This window comes from Balaenoptera ricei, chromosome 9 (genome assembly GCF_028023285.1).
Source record: "Balaenoptera ricei isolate mBalRic1 chromosome 9, mBalRic1.hap2, whole genome shotgun sequence".
Lineage (NCBI taxonomy): Eukaryota > Metazoa > Chordata > Mammalia > Artiodactyla > Balaenopteridae > Balaenoptera > Balaenoptera ricei.
In genome coordinates, this window is record NC_082647.1 from 88,894,800 (window position 1) to 88,916,843 (window position 22,044).

Genomic DNA, 22,044 nt, shown 5'->3' on the forward strand with positions numbered 1-22,044 from the left:
TTATTAAAAAAAATAATTTAAATTCTTTCTAAAGCAAAATCACATCTATCCCTTTGAGTAGCCCTAATGCAGCTATGACTCTTTCCTCATCTATGTATTTCCAGCAACTCACTCAATAACAACTCTGTGAATGAAACCTTTCCTGTGTGTGTTCTTGTCCCTCCTGTATCCCATTTTGTCAAAATCAAGTACTTCTCTGCTCTTTCATTTCTTTCCAGGATCTACTGCTCTGAACCTTTCCCCGGACATGCCATAATCAGGTGGTACCTGTTAGTCTAAAGTAATGCTTTTATTCGTCTTTGCTTGTAAATCCTTGTGAAATTTCACATTTTCTGGTATCCTGTTTGTCTCCCATCTCTAAAAACAATATAATAAATGAAGTCACAGTAATTCCATGCTAAGAAAACTCATGATGACTATTCCTATGGATATTTCAGTTTAGGAGCACTTTTGGAATAAGTAATACAGGTTTAGGCCAAATGAGTAAATCTTGGATGGAGAAACTTTAGAGCACTATTGGCCAAGCAGGGAAAAATTTAGGGACACATGCAGCCTGCTACATCTTTCTGGATTCCCAGTCACCAGTCTGTATTACTCTGCTTACCCATTAAATAATCCCATTAATACTCTTCTTATGCATTAAATAAGACCAGAACACTGCAGCCCAAATACTCCTTTCATAGTGTTGAAGTTGGTGGATTCTTAAAAACCTGATTTTCTTTACTGGTTATTTAGGAGGTAGACATCGTACCAATTTCCTACAGTGATGCTTTTCAACAACATATTACCTTATTTTCTTAGACAAATTCATGCTACATTACTTTATTTGACATACAACAAACCAAACAAGTGAACTATTCCTTAAATATGACCACTGTATTGTTTTGTTTTTCACTGTCTTACCCATCAGATATCATTTTCTCCCTGTCTGCTAAATTCTTGTTCTGCTTCCTACCTTTTTCACAAATCCATCTAATCGAAACTAATATTTTCTTAGTATACTTTTGGTCTATTTTATGTTTCTTTCTCTTTGTGATCTTTTCCCCAGGTAGATTATGATGTGCTATGATCTGAGCATGAAGTTTAGCTCTTAGCTTATCACAGCATTCTACGTAGCTCCTAAAATCAAGTTCTTCAGATAGAAAGGAGGTGATTACAAATACACATTGATTGATTTGATTAATTAAATCATTTTTAATTTGTTGATGGCTATTAGCAATTTCCTCAGAAATCTTGACTATTACTATCTTTTTTTCTTGTTATGTTTACCTATTTATGTGTAGATGATCTTTTGACCTTTTCTGACTTTGTAATTGAAATGATTCTCATCTACAGATATTGCTGGCTTAATAAATACTATTGTACATTGTCCTTATTTCCATTGTTAATATTCTGTAGGTTAGATCATTTCAAGATTCTATGATACTTGAAAGGATTCCAATTTAATAATTTTCTATACAGTTTTTACTTTCAGATGACTAATCCTTTCAGAATGTACTCGCTTTATGGATTATTATGGTACTTACCTTCAACCTGTGAGATTGATTGAAAGTAGAAACGCAGATTTCATGTGCATTCAGTTGAAAATAGGCTCATATTTTTCAGTATTCACCAAATCATTTTTTCACTATGCCAGATTTTATATTACTGATATTTATTTAAAACTAGGTATGTGTGAAGTATAGATTCATGGATTTTATAAAATCATTTATTATCATTTGTGACCTTAAAAGTGGATCAAGGGTTATGGAAGGAAAAGATAACTTTAGAGATATGATTAAGTCTTAGATGGTTTAATGTCTATTGTGACATTAAATTTTCACCATAAACTTGTGAGGATATTTGAGATCATCATCTTCTTTTTATACGAGAAGAAACTGGGGTTTAAAGATTATACATAATAAGAGGGGGAGCCACAGTTAGAATTCAGATCTGTGTCTAAATCCATCATGCATCTTTCTTGGATGCATCATATTATCATATATGGATATATACTCGTTAGCTATTATGATCACTATTAGATCACTTTTCAAGGAGTCTTCCATTCTATTCCCTTTGCTTTAACATGTTCCCCAACATGTTACTCAACCTGGAGATAAAAAAGGAGTGTGATAAGCTTTTAAAAGCGTAGTTGCCCAAACATATTTCTTTGAGACTGTCTCTGCATATGGCAATAACCCTCCATCTCTGTCAGGCTGAGGCATTTTGGAGCCTGCTGGGTTGGTCACACCACAGTAACACGAATGACAGTAACACCCTGCACCCTTCACTTCACTTCGCTCCGTAACACACATCAAAGTTGCACTTTGGGCCATTAATCCCTTACAGAGATTTTGGTAAAATAATTTTTAGCATTTTTTTCACGAGTCCTTGGGGACTGGGATAAGGACAGCTAGAGGTATATTGAAAGCTCCTAGATACCTTGGGTAAATAAATCTCTGCAGGAACATTTCATCTGCTGTTTCAAACTTGGACAGAGTAGATACAGTCTGTGTGTCCAAACTAGGCACCATTCTTCCCCTTCACTTGCCTTTTTAATCATTAGGTATCATAGATCTCTCTTAAAGGATTGAGTTAGTGGAGTTTTTGAGGAGGGAAACTTACCTCCACAGTGCATTTTTTGTTTGTTTGTTTTGAACTGATCATTTCTTCCATTCTTGATATTCATTCTTATTGATAGTAACATTGCCACTTTTGAGTTATCAGGGTGGATAATGCTTATCTAATTTTTAGATTAGCGCAACTTTAGATGCAACTTTATCTCATTTCACCTATTGTGTTAGCCTAGAAATGCTATGGCAAAGCAGTGGAGTGCAGTAGGGTGGGGACAGAAAAATAATCAGATGTGAAAAAATTCTGCTAATTAGAAAATGAGCAAGACATCAAATGCTGAGGGCAACTTTTTTAAAGTGCTTCATTGGTTGTTTGATACATACATACCTGAGCTCCTCTCTGCTGAATATGGAATGAGAAGAAATTACTTCTTGTTCATAGTTTCTCTTCTACTTATGTGATATTGAGGGCAAGTTGTATAACTTCTTTTCAAAGGTAGGCTAGGGGCAGGGCTCTGGAATAGGTAGCCTTATTCAAATTCCAGCTCCTCCACCATTGTCTCTTTGCTAAGCACTTTATAGGAATTATCCCATCCTACAAGCATAGTAGATACTATCAATAATTCCATGTGTAGGTGAGCAAACAGACCTCAGAGCTGTTTAAGTTACCCTACGTTACTGGCTCTCCAAAGTGTGTCTACTCCTCTATAAAAGATGTATCTACTAAGTTTGTAAGAAAGACAGATGGCATAATTCCTGTAAGGTGCTTGGCAAAGAATAAATACGAAAATGATGTCAGCCCTTCTTATTTTTTATCTCATTATGATGGTCAACTGAGGTGCCATCTGTAAAAGAAATTCCATAAATTGTGAAGAGCTACACACATTTTAACCATCATTATTCTTAATAACATCATGTGCCTTGTATAATGAATATACAATTTTAATCTTCTTAAAAAGGAAAAAAAAAAAAACCTTCTTGAACTTTCCACCTGAGAGCCAAGGGTTTAAAATTTTATCACTTCTTAGAAGTTTATATCTAAGAAATATGAGCAGAAAGTTATAGGATAATAGTGTGAACATTATTAAGAGAAATTTGATATTATCATTTACTGGAAGCTTTTTACTCAAATTGTTAAAACTTACTTGAGGGTAAGGAGAAATAATAATATTACTCAAGTTAAAAGTAAAAACCAAAAAATACTGAATATCAGTGCTTTCACTGTCGTGGCCTGGGTCCAATCCCTGATTGGGGAACTGAGATCTCACAAGCTGTGTGGCACAGCCAAAAAGTAAAAGATAAAATAAAGAAAATGAATAAAAAAATAAAAACCACCTTCTCTGTCAAAGGGAGGAACAGGAATGGCATGTTTTCTGCAGACTAGTAGTGAATGATGTTTCTGATATTTGAAAAAACCTAGTAAATTGCATATTTTGCCAATTTGACTGATTTACACATCATAGTGATTTTCCAAATCCTTGGAGGAGAAATAATACAAGTGGGGGAGGAGCACACAGTACACACTTTTATCTACCACAGAATGTGATACATTCACCCCCAATGTATTAGCAAAAACAGAAAATAAAAGGAGTATTTCCATAGCAACATTAGCAAAATAGAAAATTTGCCTACTGTGTAAGATTAGATTTTTTTTTTTCTTTTTTCTGAGCCAACAACCCACTCACCACATGGGCAGCCTGTGAAGAGTTAATGAAACTCAAAGGTAAATTATTTAAAACTAAAAAGAAATGAAGATAACATGGCAGGAATGATAAATAGTTTACAGCCAGTCAGAGGGTAGCCTGAGGTAAAGGAAACAAATCTCCTTTGATAGAGTAAGAATCAAAGGGAGGGTGGTTGGAGGGGAGCTGGAGATGCAAAATGGTTATTGTAAAATTAAAAGGATGGAGGGTGGCTCAAGCAGCCATAATCTGACAGGACCTTGGACACACTGCCATTTACTTAGACCATAGTGACATATATTGATAGCTGTTTGATTATACCTTCAATAAAGTGAAAGAACTCCTTTTTCCTCTTCTTAATTCCTAAAAGCTAATGTTGACGAACATGTCACTGCTGTGTTTATGTAGCAAAAATCTCATTTAATCCCTAAACAATTCTGTGAACAGGTATTATTATCTCTGTTTTACAGATGAAGAAACAGAAGTGTAGAAAAATTAAATAAATTCTCCCCTATTTTCAAAGTCAGTACATCTTTTATGGTTTCCAGAATTGCTGAACAAGCCCTGCACAAAATTTTAACTAAAAATAAGAGCTAACTTCAAAATTAAGTTCAAAATAGCTGAATACTTTATGTAATAACTTTAGTTACTATGTAATACTAGGAAGTTAATGCATTTACTAGTACTTTAAATTTATGTGTTGTAACTACCCTCTTAAATTACCTGCTCAAAGAGTATTCAGGGCAGTGGAAGGTAATGGATGTCTGTCTGTCTGTGAGTTGACTTGGAGGGTTAATAATTCAGGCTGTTTTAAAACTCTTAAATTATGACAAGGGAAATATGGTGATAAACACTTTAGTGATTACTATGTGCTGAAGGATAAGTTATATATAAAAAAATGATCCTTTACTGACAGGATAAACCTTTTAAGTTAGTTTTTACTTTAGGATATCAAAATAAATTTGGTAGATTTTTTTTAAATTTTTATTGATTGATTGATTGATTTATGGCTGTGTTGGGTCTTCGTTTCTGTGCGAGGGCTTTCTCTAGTTGCGGCAAGTGGAGGCCACTCTTCATCGCGGTGCACGGGCCTCTCATTATCGCGGCCTCTCTTGTTGCGGAGCACAGGCTCCAGACGCGCAGGTTCAGCAATTGTGGCTCACGGGCTTAGTCGCTCCGCGGCATGTGGGATCTTCCCAGACCAGGCCTCGAACCCGTGTCCCCTGCATTGGCAGGCAGATTCTCAACCACTGCGCCACCAGGGAAGCCCTGGTAGATTTTTTTTAATCTGCCCTTCCTGATAATCTTTGTTTTTCACTTGTTCTCAGTTTATTACTACATATGTAAAATCATAGGTATGCATATATGAAACTAAAGATAAATTACAAATATACGTTCAGTGACCAGATGCATTTATTTCTATTCCTGTGTCTAGTTATGGTCTTTTAAGAGAGTTGAAGCTTTTGGACTCACCTTCTGTTTTTTCTTAAAAACAAAAGATTAGAAATAAAGTAGCAAAAAAATAATTTCAAAGGTATTTCTCATCTATTATACTACATCTTTTTTATTAAGTATGTCAATTTGCATCATGTTCAATTAAATAGTATTTTTACTCTTTTCATAGACTAGTAAAACTCATGAGAACTTTGATGCATTCCTAGATTTACAGGAAGGCAGAGCCTCACGCAAAGCATCTGACAGTGAAAAATGGTCTTAACACATCTTTTTCCTTCTTTTTAAAAGTGTTTGCATACTTCACCAGTTTTTTTTATATTACCTGCTTCCTACAAAATTTGATCACTTTCTTGTAAGTAAAGCAATTTCTCCCTTTCTAACTAGCATAAACTTTTGTGCTTTATGCTGTATTTGCCAACCAACATATGAAAAACAAAATGAAGCCTGAAGCCTATAAAAGTGCCTGCAAATTGTGAGTAGTGGGCTCATAAGAACTGAGCAAGTTTAACCCACTTAGTATCCTATACACAAGAAAGAAGGGAAGGAAGAAGGGGAGGGAGGAAGGAGAGAACCGTAAAGACCATAAATTAAGGCAGATTAAGGCAGTGTGTTTCAATAATATATTTCAAAGAAAAAAATTGTAAGAGAAGGTAATTTTAGACCGTGGCTAAAGATACAGATATATTGTGCATAAAGAAAATGTGGCACATATATACAAGGGAATATTTAGACTTCTGAATCGTCTCCAGTATGTCTGATTTACAAGGTTTGTGTTTTCAAAAAGAGGGCTTTAGAACAAATAGTTTGTTCTCATTTTATTTCCTACAGCTTCAAGAGCTTGCTGTTAAGGTAATAGCATTGTTCTGCTTGAACAGTGCTATGCATTTTTATTTTAGAGCAGTGCTTCTCAAACTTTAGTTCATATTAGAATCACAGGAAGGTCTTGTTAAAACATAGATTGATAGGACCCACCCCCAGAGCTTCTATTCAGCAGGTCTGGGATGGGATCTAAGAATATGGGAGTCTAACCTTTTCCCAGGTGGTGCTGCCCCTGCCGGTCTAGACACACTTTGAGAAGGGTGCAAAATGCACGCTCAGGAAAGAACTGGAGACAAAATAAAGATTACATCCGTTATTTGATGGTGGAAGTTTGAAGATATGGAGATGGACCAGTGAACATTTTTATGGAAGCAGGCTCAACCAGATATGGTATATCAAGTAGTGGGAAGGATCTGAGATTCTACCCTTCGTGCAAGCTAACAAGCTAGCCAACCAGCATTTCACTGGTTCAGGAGCCTCCCTGAGTTGGATGCAATGGATTTCTATCTCCCCACACAGGAGGCAGCATGGGCTTTGTGTTCCCATGGGTAACTCCTGACCAGCAAGTCTAGGGGGCCATACTGAGCAGCCCAGGTGGACGGTGCCTGTGCCATGAGCTGGTGTCACAGCTGAGGAACCCTGAACCCTGAACTTGGGAAACCCCACTCTTTTAAAGGGCGCCTACCAGCAAGCCTGCCTAAATTTTACCCCCCAGGATTATTTTTATTTTCCTGAGCAACAGATAAATCTGTCCTCTGCCCTGCAAGGAGACACTCTCTGTCTTCCAAGGCTGTTTGCTACACGAACATTCTTGAGAAAATAATCCAGAGCAGAGGCTGTCCCTGCCTCTGTTCACATGCGGTGCAGAAACATGAGAGACGCGTGGAGAATTGTCTCCCAAACGGTGATTGGTTGTAGGATTAATTCAGAGGGAAGAGTGATGACATAATTAAAATCATTTAAGAATGAGAATGGAGGAACTATGGTTCAGGCAGCCAAAATGGACCCGGTGGCCATTGTGGATGTGGTTTCTTGGATTTCTGAACCTGCATTGGTGTTCAACATTTAAAGAATAAGGCAATTGATTATATCGATAGATTAGTTCTAGAATCCCAGAGTGGAATGACGTGGATTAGTCTGGGTCCCTATCACATTCACAGCCAAATTCTACTAAATTTTAAGGATCAGGTGGTGATGAACTAATCCAGCAATTTTTAAGAATTAGGTAGTGATGTATTGATTCAGGAATATGCTTGTCATGTGGGAACAAGTTTTGTGGCCTCTCAAAGTATCACGATAATGAATGGTGATAATGTAAGTGAACCTAGTTATAAATCTTGATACAACTGAGATAAAACCTCGACAGTGTTTGGAAATGATTACTTATACATTTCTACACACAGCAATTGAACGTCAGCTCTCTGCCACACATTGTGTGAAATACTGGGTGTGTACAGACATGAAAGAACTGTGTCCTGTGCCTAATGAACCCGCATTTAGTAGTTTATTGAAAGTGGGTGAGAGAGAGAGAGAAGAGAGGGAAAAGGGAATGAGGGAGCAGGAAGGGAGAGAAAAAAACAGAAAAAGATGGAGAGAGATAAATTACGTGATGGGAGTCAGGATAGTGTAAGGATAGGGCACTAGTGGGTTATTTTTGTTTCCGTCTATCAAATTGTGCTTCTATTTTGAACGGTGTTTTTCAGAGTAATTAAATCCATATGTCTAATATTGCTAAAAATGTTACCCTCTAGAGGAGTGTTTTCAAAGTTTAGTCCATGGAAAAGGTGTATTATATTAAGCATGTAGATTTCTGGGAATGATACCAAGTATAGAATCAGAATCTTTGGATGGTTGTGGGGTTGAGTGGGTTTGTATGTGGTCCAGGTGATTTGAACAGGCTTATCTGGTGATTCTTCTCATGTGTCAAAGTGTAGAGCTGATATAGAAATTATATTTAGTTCAACAGTCTTTTATTTTAGTATTGGTGCTGTAGAGCCAAGAAAAAGGTAGTGATAATTGCGAGTTGTGTATTAATTTACTTTCACTACTGATAGAGTTTTGCTGTTCTTACCAGATGACATCTCCTTTACCTGGCTTATGTATTCCAAGAGTCTGCCAATTTATTTGGAGCTAATTATATCTCTGAATATTAGACTTGAAGCTTTGTGGTCAATTTCAAAAGCATTTCCTGAATATGGCAGATCCAGGCTGAAATCTGTACAACAAGATCCAGAAGCCATGTTCCAAAAGATTTAATTTTCACTGGGCCACAAATAGGAGAATAAATGATGACTGGCTTGATTTCAGCAACTTTTATTTATATGTTTTGCATATATTATATGCCCTTAAATCTTACACTAGAAAGAAAAATAGTATTCATATTATAAAATTTTTATTTCATATAACCTGGAATGAAATCAATTGTAGGAAAATGATAGGTAATCTAAAAGAAATAATCTGTAACCTTACATTGTACCTTATGAGTACAGTATAAGATTTGTATATGATTTGCTTAATATAGTCAAAAATTGATGTTTCGCTATTAATCTTGATAATCCTCTACTTATGTCACGGTTCCAGTATGTACAGAAGTGTTAAAATATTTGAGTAGACATAAATAACAAGATTACATACTTTGTTTCTACTTGGTCAGTCTACAAATAATTTTAATCAAAATATGTATTAAAAGTTGTATGTTATGTAGTGTTTTCTGTTTCACTTGAGAAGCAATGCTCAAAAAGGCAAACTCCTTTTTTTTAACTCCTCCATAAACTCAAGTAGATGAACTGATGCTAAGTTATTTTACCGGGTTTGGTAGAATTCCTCAAGTCATTGGAATATATTTTTCTAAATTAAAATTGGATTTTATTTTTTAAAAAACACATTTTCTTGTGTGTCTTGGAATCAATTTGGGACTACCCTGCTAAAAAAAGGAAAATGATGTGAAAAAAAAGAAAGATAATGATTATAATTATGTGCTCGTGTTTCATGTCATTAAAAGCAGAAAGTCTGCAAAAGTATGCTTTAGACAAGCATAAATAAAATGTAAAAACAGAATTTAGTCATCTGTGTAAGAGTGGGCTTGCTAAGCCATTGAACCATATTGAAAGGGGATTGTCATATCTTTGGATAAGTTGCCTTGCTTAAGTGTTGATTTAGCATCTTTCAAACTGCATGAGTAGCGCCTATGAGAACTGAATGATGGTCTCTTGATGGAGAGATGGAATAGGTAGGTCTATGTTTACAAATAAGGCCTGTTTTGTGTTCTGACGATAAGGATGCAATAAATGCATAGGCTTTTGGTACTGAAAAGGGGGCTTAAGAGATGGTTCCAGCTTTGTTTCCCTGAGGATTCTTCCCTCCTCCATGCATTATCTTTACTTTCCAAAACCACCAGCAAACCATTTCTCGAAACTCATTGACATTAACCAGATCTCTTGTCCAATCTAAACCATCACTTGCAAGGGTGATAGCTTTCACTTTAGACAAATCATTTCCCCCATGAAGCTGGTGGAATTTCTCTTCGGTATTCAACCTGCATGCAGCCTATTAGAAAGAGGAATCAACAATATCAATATCAGATAACGTTCACATAATTTTAAAAAATGCATGCCACACAATGCCAGAGGATACAGACAAATACATTTATAGTGATTGCTGTGGGTAGGGAAATTGGTCAAGGGATGAATAAGGTGAACTTCAAGGTTATTTGTAACATTTTATTTTTCACATTAAAAGTTATAAAGCAAATTTTAATTAAAGATAAAAATGAATTCTGGGTGATGAATTCCAGATTGTTTGTTTCTATACTTTTCAGTGCTTTTAATCTCCTCCCAAACCAAACAAATAAAAAGAACCAAGGCTAAAACTTGTCATTGGCTAGCAGTACTCATTATTTTTAGAATCCTTCCTGTTCTTTACTTTTGAGACATTGCCATTCTTGATAAAAGCAATATTTTAAAAAATTTATTCACCATGTCACTGATTCCACTGTAACTAAACTAAAACTAACAAATGTATATTGTAACCATTAAGAAAGCATCTGTCAAACACTGATCCTATGCTGTTAAGTGTGTGTGCGAGTGTATGTTATATAGGATATGATATATGATATATGAATGTGCGGCAGTTCCCTTTAGAAGCAGGAACTGAGTCCTGTAGTTTCTCCTGAATGCTTCTATGTAGCAAGTGCTAAGTAAATGTCTGTTGAGTAAGAGCAAATGCACACTGTACTTCTCATCCTCCCAGTCAGGATGTACATTTACCTAGCGATCACAGTCATCAGGTGTCAAAACATGCCAAAGGTAAAACTCATCCTAGTTAGCCTATTCAATTTTTGTAACTTTTCTCAAATCCCAGTTTCCAGCCTGGCTTCTTTAGCCAATAGATCTTTTTTCAAAGTACCAATAATGTTCCTTTATAAAAACGTTTTAAACAATACGTAAGTATAGCAGGTGTGATTTTTAAAAAAAGTATAAAGCAATTTCTCTACACGTGAAGATTTGCATACTAAACTCCCTGTTCACTAGGATATAACAAGTTGTTAGAAGGCTTTGGTAGAATTCTGCTGGGTATATATATTTATATGAATTTAAAGAAACATTGTTTATACGTTGTTTTATGTGAATTTAAGTGAACATTTTGCATTGTTTCCCATTATTTGGTGAAAGTTATTAGAAAGAAAAGAGTATTTTTACCTTTTAGATGGAACATTATACTAAATATTCATGGAGTTATGATGTTATCTTTTCTATTGAGGTCTTCAAGCTTTCTATCACCTTATGCAAAAGAAATGTCAAACCTCAATCTTTTTTTAAAAATATTTCAGGAAATAAGGTGAGAAAGCAGAACATAATGATCTGCTCTCCTTTCTCATCTTATTTGTAGTAAAAATAAAATGAAATAAACTGAAGAACTAATTTTATTGACTACTGTATTAAACTGCTATATTCCCTAAACTGCATTTGCTTTTGGCTCACCCTATAGTTCCATAGATAAGAGCTTTCTTGCAGAGCAAAATACAGTGAAAATTTAGGGACCATTAAGATGTTTTCATTCATTTAACTCACTTATGTACATATTGAAGTGGTCATCAGTGATTACAGTTCTAACATATTCTGTTCTAGGTAGTTGTGTTTGTAAGATTCAAATGAAAGTAAAACTTTGAGTTTATAATATGCTAGGTATTGAGCATACCAATAGAAAATATATCAAGTAGATATTATTGTTAAATGCTGAAAAATGTTAAGTCCATTGCCTAAATCCTATAGTTAGTGAATAGCAGCACCAAAATTGTAAACCAGATCTGTCTGATTCAAAAGCGCATACTTATTTTAACTATAGCTCCAAAGTTATTGATGGCACCTGTAGACTTTTCTTCAGAACATAGAAGTCTGTTCTTTCACGCAAGTTTGCTATTTTCAATAGATATTGTTAGACCATGCAAATGATTATCCTGATTCTTTTGATATGTTAAGAACATTTGATGAGGATAGGGAAAACTTGTCAACAGAGGCATAATACAATAATTTGTTCATCCTTATTGGGTGTTAACTATTGGAACATTAATCATATAACACATGCATATTTTACTGGTACGTCTGTTGTGGATAACTATTACCTGCTTATTAGAACGAAAAATCTTGACATACACTAGCCAAAGAAATCATTTTGAATTAGAGATGTTTCTTTGAATGATATTTCAATTCTTGATATTATTAATATAAGTACCAACATTGTTGGAGTCTAACGGAACTGTCATATGATCCCTGAAGGTTTACTTTCAAAACTATCAAAAGAAAATTCTTTGTAATTAAATGTTTCAGAGAACTTTATCTTTCATCTGCAATAAACATACAGTCTAGGAAGCAAATTATTTACAGGTTTGGAAAATACTTATTTCCAAGAAAAAAATACATTTAAGTATTGTTAAGGAGAACGATAGAATTATTTCTTTTTATACTGTACTGTTATACTGCTTTTATTAAACTTTCATATCACTTGCCAGATGCAATGCTAGTGGAAGAGATAAAGATATGACAAAAAGGTGAAGGTTGAGAATGAATAGGCCTTCAAGGGAGCTGATCTTTCTCTGATCTGATAAAACCTCTCCCATTATCTATTTCTTTCTTTTTTCTTTTTCTTTTTTTCCTTGCAGATCACTGCATATCAAGAGCTTTTTCTCTGATTAGCAGCATTCTCTCAGGATCTGAGGGCAATACTTATATAAAGATAGTTTCCAAATTGACATACGACATGTTGTGCTGTTTTTAGAATTTGCCTTTAGCAAATTCTAAAAATTACTGGGAAATTTTCCATTAATCTGAAATAGTTTTCTACCAGTGTTTTTTATTTTGATACTACTATGTCTTCATGTATTCTATGAATGCCAAGTGATGTTAACACTTTAATGGGTTTAGTGGGAACTAAAGATCGGTCTTGTGGAATAAGAATAAGCTTTGGAGTCGGAAGGCTTATGTTCAAGTCCATTTTGTTAAACTTGTGAGTCCTTAAAATAGTCTTTAAAATGGTTTTTTTTATTTTAAATGCTCAAACCAGTAGGTAGGTAGGGATGTACATATTATTATTACCTTTATGACATTGTATATATACTTATCATTCCATACCCAAAGGATTTTCATATATACATGTGCTGTTTCATTTATAATAAAGCCATTTAATGAAACTTTCTCACTTACCTTAATATGAGCAGAATTTTCAATTTTCTCTTGTAGGTATTTACGCTGAGCTGGGTTTTTTGTTTCTATCTGGTTTTAATGTTTGATACTATATTAAACTGTACTATGAATTAAATGAGAAAAGATATATTTTCTTTTTCTGAAGTAGGTTATTGCTATGGGTCTATATATATATATATATATATATATATATATATATATATATATATATATATATATATATATATATAGCTAACTATGGAAACAGGGATGTCCTACAGAGCAAATATTCACATTTTATTAGGTAGGAATTTTATCAGTCTTAACACAATTTGCCTGTGGCATTTAATGGTAGGTCATTGGCTTTAAAAATAAAATGTCACTTGACTAGAATAGAAGTTAATTAGGGACTTGCAGTGTCCAGAAGACATGTCAGTTTTCTATGAGTCATGACTAGCTGGTCTTTTGCCACAAGAAAAAGCACCATCAGCAACTATTTGTGTCACTCCCCAAGGTAGGCTAAGTCTCTAAAGTTCTGTAGTTTGCTTTGTCGTGAAATCTGCTAGGTAAAAAAAAAAAAAAAAAAAAAAAAAATTAATTTCTTCATGAAAAAAGAAGATAATAGTAGTGCATTTTCATGATTATGTATCCCTAGATTTCCAAGCTGGGGATATAAAATTTAGCAACTTTCCAACTCTAAGCTAACCTTTTAAAATACACTTTTTTTTTTCTTATACATAACTACAGGTCTTTAGGTTTCTGAAACTATCTCAAAATCTTGCAATAAATATCATTTACTTGATAAAATTAGTGTTTATATATATATATATATTAGAAATAAAGATGATTTGGACTCTCCTCCCCCTAGGAGAATTGTCTGATAGTTTGTGACCATTGTTCATCCCTCTTTAACTTTTTTTTCCTAGAAATAATTAACTGTGATGATTACTTTCACTATGGCTTATTAAACATGGATTAAGTTCATATTATAAGCCATGTGATTCTGAGTCAGATCATTAAGTTATACCTTCTCCTGCTCTCCAGAGTAGAGCACAGCATGGTTGAGTTAGAGCTGGTGTCTTGCAAACCACGTATGGCCTTGTGGGTGAATGTCCCCCAATGTGTTTTGTTTGTTGGGGTGGCAGCCTCCTTCTGTGCGTCTCGTGAGGAAAACATGTTAATATCCCTCTTCAAGACATTTTAGAGTTCTAATATTTCTTAATCTAAAAAATTATTTAACTTATTTATATTTTACCCAGTATTTTGTTTAAATTCACAAAATGCTTAATTTTATTATTGGCCCCATACATATGAACAATTTAGTTGTTCTTATGTGGCCTGTTAAAAATGAGGGAAGATATATTCTGAATTTTGTCAAGAATATGCCTTTGTGTTTATTTTCTCATTCTGTCTTTTCTTTTTCTATCTTCCCTACTAAAGTTTTCCTATAAAGAAATGGCTTCCATTTCCATTTGTTTTGCCATTTTATTCACTTTCTTGCAACATTTTCACACGGAATTTGAGTTTCCAAAAATATTGTGATAAATATTACTGAGATATATACACTTTTCCCTTGGTTTTTCTCTGTTTAGGTTTTTGACCTTGTAGGGATAGAGAACCTTTTCTGGGTTACTCTCCCTGGTACAGTATCTTACATTTACTAGCTTCTTTTATGTTCCATTGCTGCCTAGTAGTTGATAAGCTGAAACCATTGTCATTTAAGCACACTGGAGAATTTTTCCTTTAAATTAATTCAGTTTAGGGATTCTTAACTTGAGATTTCCCACTATGCAGTATTTTGTAGTCATTAGTAATACCTATATAAGAGTTTAGAAAAATGATTCTAATATTAAATAAGAGGGAATAAAAGCCAATACACTAATATAAAACTAGTCGAAAGGGACGTTTCCATTCCCCAGTGTGGGCTAGACTTCCACATCAAGAGCACACACTGACGTATAGTTCATAGTGAAAGATCAAAAACGTGAATCAACAAACCACTATGAGATTATACTTTTCTAAAACCTAACCTGATCATTTCTATCTCCTAATAAATGAGTTTAATACATTTATTATATTTACTGATATACTTGTCCCATTTTGCCTGTCTCCTAGCTGTGTGGGGGGCAGGCTACAGGTGAACTCAGTACTCAAAGGGACACAATGTACAAATGGAATCATAATTGTCCTTCATAGTTACATAGCTGACATATATATTTGCTTACTGTCTGCCAGGCACTGTTCTAAGCACTTTATATATAGTATCTCATTTAATCCTTTCAACAACCCATGAGGCAGATTTTGACATTATTCCTATTAGAAAAGGGGAGGAGAGACTTAACTTTTCCCAAGTTTGCACAGCTAGTATGCAGCAGGGTTGGTATTTAAACCCAGGCAGTCAGGTTTCAAATCTGTTCTTAATCACTAAATGTTACTGTGTCTTGTGAAAGTTTAGCACATGGAGAACATGATAATAACACTGGAAAATACAAAGAGAAAACTCTAAAAACTATTAGACAAGGGGAAAAAAAAAAGAATTTATTCACAAAAAGTCATTAGCAGGCTGACAATAGGCATTTCATCTCCAGCTGAACCTAACGGAATAACATTTTAAAAGTGCTAAAGGAAAATAGGTCAGGCTAGAATTCTCTAACGACTTTGGCATATAAGAGTGAAGGGGAAATAAAGCCTTTTCAGATGTACGGATTATGATTGTTTGTTACTCATGGGTATTTGAATAAACTCTTAAGAATGTACTTTAGCAAGGAGAAAATTATTACATTTTTGTGGCTTTTGGTAAAAAACTAAAAATGCTATTAAGAAGGTGCCTATACAGCACTTAGCACATATTTATTACTTCCTTTCCACTTATATAGAAATATATGCTATAAAGGTATTTATGAAAAGCAAGATTCCACTAAGATTAATATAGTGATCAAAGCTTTTTTTAAAAAAAACAAATGAAATGTTAGTCATTGATAGAAAGCACTCGAAGTGGACACTACTGCCAATGATGGCAGAGGTAGTAAACTTAACGGTATTCAAGAATACTGTGCTGTTTATATTACTGAAGAGTGAATACATGTATCAACTTTAGTAAATTAAAGTATTAAATGATTTAGAATTTATGAATCACGAATAAGGAATCTCTTCTTTTTTGTGTGTCTTAATAATTGATTTGAAAACCCAAGCACTATATAACAATTATGTATTCATGTGGTCATTTGAATTCTAAGATTTCTTGTTTTCTTTCCAGCGCCTGGCTTTGGAAGCAGAGAAAGTTCAAGCAGCCCACCAGTGGAGGGAGGATTTTGCAGTAAGGACCCTTTTTAACCACTTGATTTAATAAGTACATTGATGTTTTGTGTTTGGATAATTATGATTGCATTTAAAATATTTTTTTTAGTGATGGACTCTTAAGGTATTACGGGACCAAAAACAGCTAGCTATACTTTGTTGCTTTAAAAAAAATACCTTGAAATATTCTCATACTGAAAGGTATTTATAAAATTAATAACAGAAAAATAACATTAAATTATAGTATTTGAATAATTTTTGTAGGTATTATGAATATACTAGTTGAAAAACAAGTGACATTTTTTAAGAAGTGACATGCATATTGTAGTCACTTTGACGGTGGGCAATGCAATTAAAGTTAGAACAGATGCATTAAAGCTTCTTAAAATTTAATTTGCTCCACATTAGTTAGAAGTTATCCTTCGTCTGCTCTGGCCTGCTTTTTAGAAACGTCAGCTGATATTAACTTCTGTACATACGTTTTTGATAAACTGCTTTTGTGCTCCAAGAGTCACTGGGCTAATTATACAAATCGCAGAAATTCTTCTGTGATGAGTTTCTTCCCTCCCTCCTTCCTTCTTTCCTTCCTTCCTCCCTCCCTCCATCTCGTCTCTAGCTATCTGTTATATCTTCTTACATCCATGGTACACAATGAAGAAGGCTGACCTTAAGAGTTAAAATACTTCTGTTACATATTTGAATTGTTTCATTTATAGTGAAAATCTCTTTAGTTTCTTTTCTTTTTTTTTTTAACATCTTTATTGGAATATAATTGCTTTACAATGTTGTGTTTCTCTGTATAACAACGTGAATCAGCTGTATGTACGCATATATCCCCATATCCCCTCCCTCTTCTGTCTCCCTCCCACCCTCCCTATCCCACCCCTCTAGGTGGTCACAAAGCACCGAGCTGATCTCCCTGTGCTATGCAGCTGCTTCCCACTAGCTATCTATTTTACATTTGGTAGTGTATATATCTCAGTGCCACTCTCTCACTTCGTCCCAGCTTACCCTTCCCCCTCCCTGTGTCCTCAAGTCCATTCTCTATGTCTGCGTCTTTCTTCCTATCCTGTCCCTAGGTTCTCCATTCTTTTTTTAGATTCTATATATATATATATATATATATGTCAGCATACAATATTTGTTTTTCTCTTTCTGACTTACTTCACTCTGTATGACAGACTCTAGGTCCATCCACCTCAATACAAATAACTCAATTTCGTTTCTTTTTATGGCTGAGTAGTATTCCATTGTATATATGTGCCACATCTTCTTTATCCATTTATCTGTCGATGGACACTTAGGTTGCTTCCATGTCCTGGCTATTGTAAATAGAGCTGCAGTGAACATTGTGGTACATGACTCTTTTTGAATTATGGTTTTCTCAGGGTATATGCCCAGTAGTGGGATTGCTGGCTCTATGGTAGTTCTATTTTTAGATTTTTGAGGAACCTCCATACTGTTCTCCATAGTGGCTGTATCAATTTACATTCCCACCAACAGTTCTTTAGTTTCTGATCAAAGAAAAATTCCAGACAACTCATTTGGGAGATGTCAACCCCCCTCTCCCCATTTAAAATACGATTAGAGTATGAGTGACAGCTTGATAATACTGTTCAATTGTCTTTGAATGTTTTGCAAGACAGCAATCTCAGATTTGAAGGTTAAGAAAGTTGTGGTTCAATAGAACACTAAACTGAGGTTTAGGAGTTGGCACTTTTACTTTGTGTTTATGTGATTTTATTGTCTATCAAAGGAAAATACAGAAAATGATACTTCATTCACTAATAATGTAGGATAACAGTTAAATAGTATTTCATGCTTGATGATTCTGATATTATTTATTTTTACTATCTTTTCCACAAATTTATATTTCTTAAGCAAACTCTTAGTCTACTCAGTTGAGACTCTATTTGACTGTCAGTTTGATTCTTTCACTTGAATTGATCATATTGCTTGATTTGTTGGTATCATGTAGGTACTGGCTTAATCCACAATTGTTTGTTATAGGTACATTAAGAAAGATCAATTTTTCAACCATAACATATAAAGAAAAAATCAGTGATTAAGTTAAAAACACAACCTTTCTGAGTATAGTGGACAAATTTTAAGCTCATCCAGTGAAGATTTTACAGTGCAGTTTGTTGCTGTTAGATGTAAGGAAAGTAAACCTGCATTTTTTTGTGTGTCTTGAATAGACCAAAAACAGCCAAAGTAATTTATCCCAATAAATATCCATTCGATGAACTAATAACTAGTGACATTTACTTTTCTTCCCCATCTTAGAGGTGGCATAGTAAAAGCAGTGTAAAGGCATAGTATTTGTGAAGTTAGACATTGTATTCTGCCTAGTCTTGGTATATAAATTGGCGCTGTTTTAGTTTAAATCCTGAGTACTTCTGAGAATCCAAAAAATCATTAAGTTCATCAAATCAGATTGCATAGTATATAGATTCTATTGCTGTTTCAAAAAGCTTTTCTTGCATTAAAGGAATTTGGTAATATTTCATGTAGTCATTTATTAGTTGTATGTCTTTTCCAGCTTTCTAGGGAGAAATGATGTGTTAAAAGTAACTTTACAAATAGGAATGTAGTATATAAAATTTCCTTTTCCAGATATATTGGCTCATTAACACTAAGTTAACATTTTGGCAGTGATTTATTTTTCCTTACAAAAGTAATGGGTGACCACTGTAGATGACACAGCAACTCTCAGTGTGTGGTAGCCATTACTCTATTTTACTGAATCCAAACCATCATCAATTGTAAGGCTAAGAAAGAAAAAAAGAAGCTAATTAAATTGTGACACACCAACAATTTTACGCAGTATTCATATTTGTCGGATGTCAAAATGTGTAAAAATTTACCTTGAAATGTAACTCCTTTTATCTGTTCTCTCAGTGCCTATATCCAAACAGAAGTACTGCTAGGAAAAGTCATGCAAGAGGACAAATAAGTTCCACAATGACACAGATGCCATTACTAGATCTTCTATGGTTAAATAGAAAATAAGTTGTTTACCCAGTAAATGTTAGGAGTTCTTAGCAAATAGTCGTCACCATGTGGGAGAATTCTTGAACAAATTCTGTTCTAAATTTCCCCTTAGATCACCTCACAATTTATTTAGGACTTGTGAATGTACTGATTGACATTAGAAGAGACTGTTAAAGGGAAAACAAATTAGAGAACTTCAGAGCCCTGTCAACTCATTTCCCCAGTACCCTTCTTGATGGACTATAAATGATGTTCACAGGACACATATCTGTCACAGTTTGCATGTTGACAATTGATATTTTCCCTAAAGTCTTTACAATAGCACTTCCCTTTGAAGTACCATAGGTGATAGACAGTTGAGATAGTAGTGATTTTATATTTGAAGAATAGAACCTGAATGAAGATTGCCTTCAAATTCAAATAAGTAAATAGGGCAAACATAAGAGACCCTTTCTCCCTTTTTCCTTTTTTTCTTTTCTGATAAACTAGATGATGCTTCAGTTCATATACATACAATAAGGTTTAAACACATCCTTCAAGACCATAATAAAAATAAATTCATGCATGGTTGGAAATTAGAAATCATCAACATTAAACGTCTCTTTATTTTGTGATTACATACAAAACAATCAGAAATTCTGTCAATATCTTAACCAAACATTTAAAAATGTTTAATTTGAAGTTAAATGCTGCCATACTCCAAAAGGTCCTTCTTTTAAACTTTATAAGCCTTTTATCTTTTAAGGCATTTAACTGTATGCATCAGTGCAATATTTCTGTAATGCCACCCTTTAATAATTTAACACTAAGATGATTTAGAAGGCAGAAATAATTTCCTAAAAGGTACATTAACATTTCAAAATGAAATATAATATGCCGATTCTTCCCTCTAGTATAAGTAGGGAAATTTCATTAACATTACTTAGGCAAAATGTTGATTAACATTCTGTACTCTGTTCTGTAGAGAAATCTCAAGAACAACAAAAACAAAAGGCAAAGCACTAAAATGCTGGCAACAAGAAAGGGCTCCTGTAATTCACACTCTCCCTCAGCTCCACTCAATTCCCAATTGGATGTACAATTGAGGGAACAAAGGGCATACACTCTAAATGGATTAAGATTTATGCAGTCATGCATTTACAAGTTCAAACCAATATTTGTAAATAAGCTGTGTCTACCAGCTGCCTTTCAGGTCTGCATGCGACTTACTGGCATTAAAGGGCACCTCTCATGTCACTTATGATGGACAAATTATTTTATTAAGGGCAGGTGGGAGAAGGAAAAAGGAGCTTGGAAAATTAATTGTTCTGCATAAAATAATTGCTATTATTTCTACTGAACAGATCTTTTCCAGTTGCTTTTGAAATCTCTTTTGATTGCATTGCAATGGTTGGTTAACTAAAGCAATTTTGTTTCCAACTAAGCCTGCGATATTAATTGTACGTACACATGTATAAACATAAGGGGTGCCTAATTTGTATTTTAATAAGTAGGATCTTTATGTATGGCTTATTAGCATCAGCTTGTTATTGTGAATGCTGAGTACAGACAGTCTAGAAATTGGGCAGTAAATAAAACATTTAGGGAGCCTTTTTTAGCTCCAGTTTCATAGAGAAACTAAATTAGATGGTGGGAATTTTTCTAGTGAAGTTGAATGTTATTGAGTGTTAATCAGGCTAATTTAGTTCTCCTAATTGAGTTTTAATTATATATATTTTTTTTAAAAAAATTACCTTACTCAAATCATATTTTGAAATGTTGCTTTGAAAGTTGTACTATGTAGAATTTTGTGTTTATATGAGTTAAATTAATAGGTACTGGCATTCTATATTTTATTATTTCATCTATCCTAATCATTTCATGAAATAACATCACCTCTGTTGATTGCAGCACAAACAATTGTGAATATGGGAACTATGAAATCATAGTGTATTTATTTTGGTTACAATGTATAAAGAGAAACACTATCCTAAATTATAATTATGCAGGTTCAGGATACGAAAGTGCTGGCTTTTTAGGAATAAAAAGTGGGGGGTACATACAGACAATGGAATATTATTTGGCACTAAAAAGAAATGATCTATCAAGCCATGAAAACACGTAGAGGAACCTAAAATGCATATGACTAAATTAAAGAAGCCAATCTGAAAAGACTACATACTATATGATTCTAACGATGTGACAGTCTGGAAAAGGCAAAACTATTGCTAAGAAAAAAAAAAGACAATCAGCCCCAAATGGAGTCACATATGCTAAGCCCCACATCACCAAACCAAGACTTAACTTACAGTTTCAACTCTCCTAGAAATGGAATCTTAAACCAATTGATCGGGAATTACCTGATGAGCCCTAGTTAGGAATCTGCCTGATAGACCCCTGCCATCCTCTAAAGGACAGTGACCTTGCAATAACCAACCTGCCTTTTGTGCCTTGTAGTACAATTTCCTTTTTCCCACTCTCTTCTGCTGTAAAAGTCTTGCATTTTGTACAGTTCCTCAGAGCTCCTTTCTATCTGATAGATTGGATGCTGCCTGATTCAAATTGATTTTTGCTCAAATAAACTCTTAA

At 34.2% G+C, this 22,044-nt stretch overlaps 1 protein-coding gene across 11 annotated transcripts in view; it reads left to right on the forward strand.

Moving 5' to 3' along the window:
- CACNA2D1 (calcium voltage-gated channel auxiliary subunit alpha2delta 1) overlaps positions 1–22,044 on the forward strand; it is a 500,481-nt gene that overhangs the window by 257,757 nt on the left and 220,680 nt on the right. For all 11 annotated transcript variants that reach the window (XM_059934042.1, XM_059934046.1, XM_059934039.1 and 8 more), the window contains one exon: positions 16,442–16,501. In XM_059934042.1, coding sequence (XP_059790025.1) covers positions 16,442–16,501 — 60 coding nt within the window. The remainder of the gene's footprint in view (positions 1–16,441; positions 16,502–22,044) is intronic.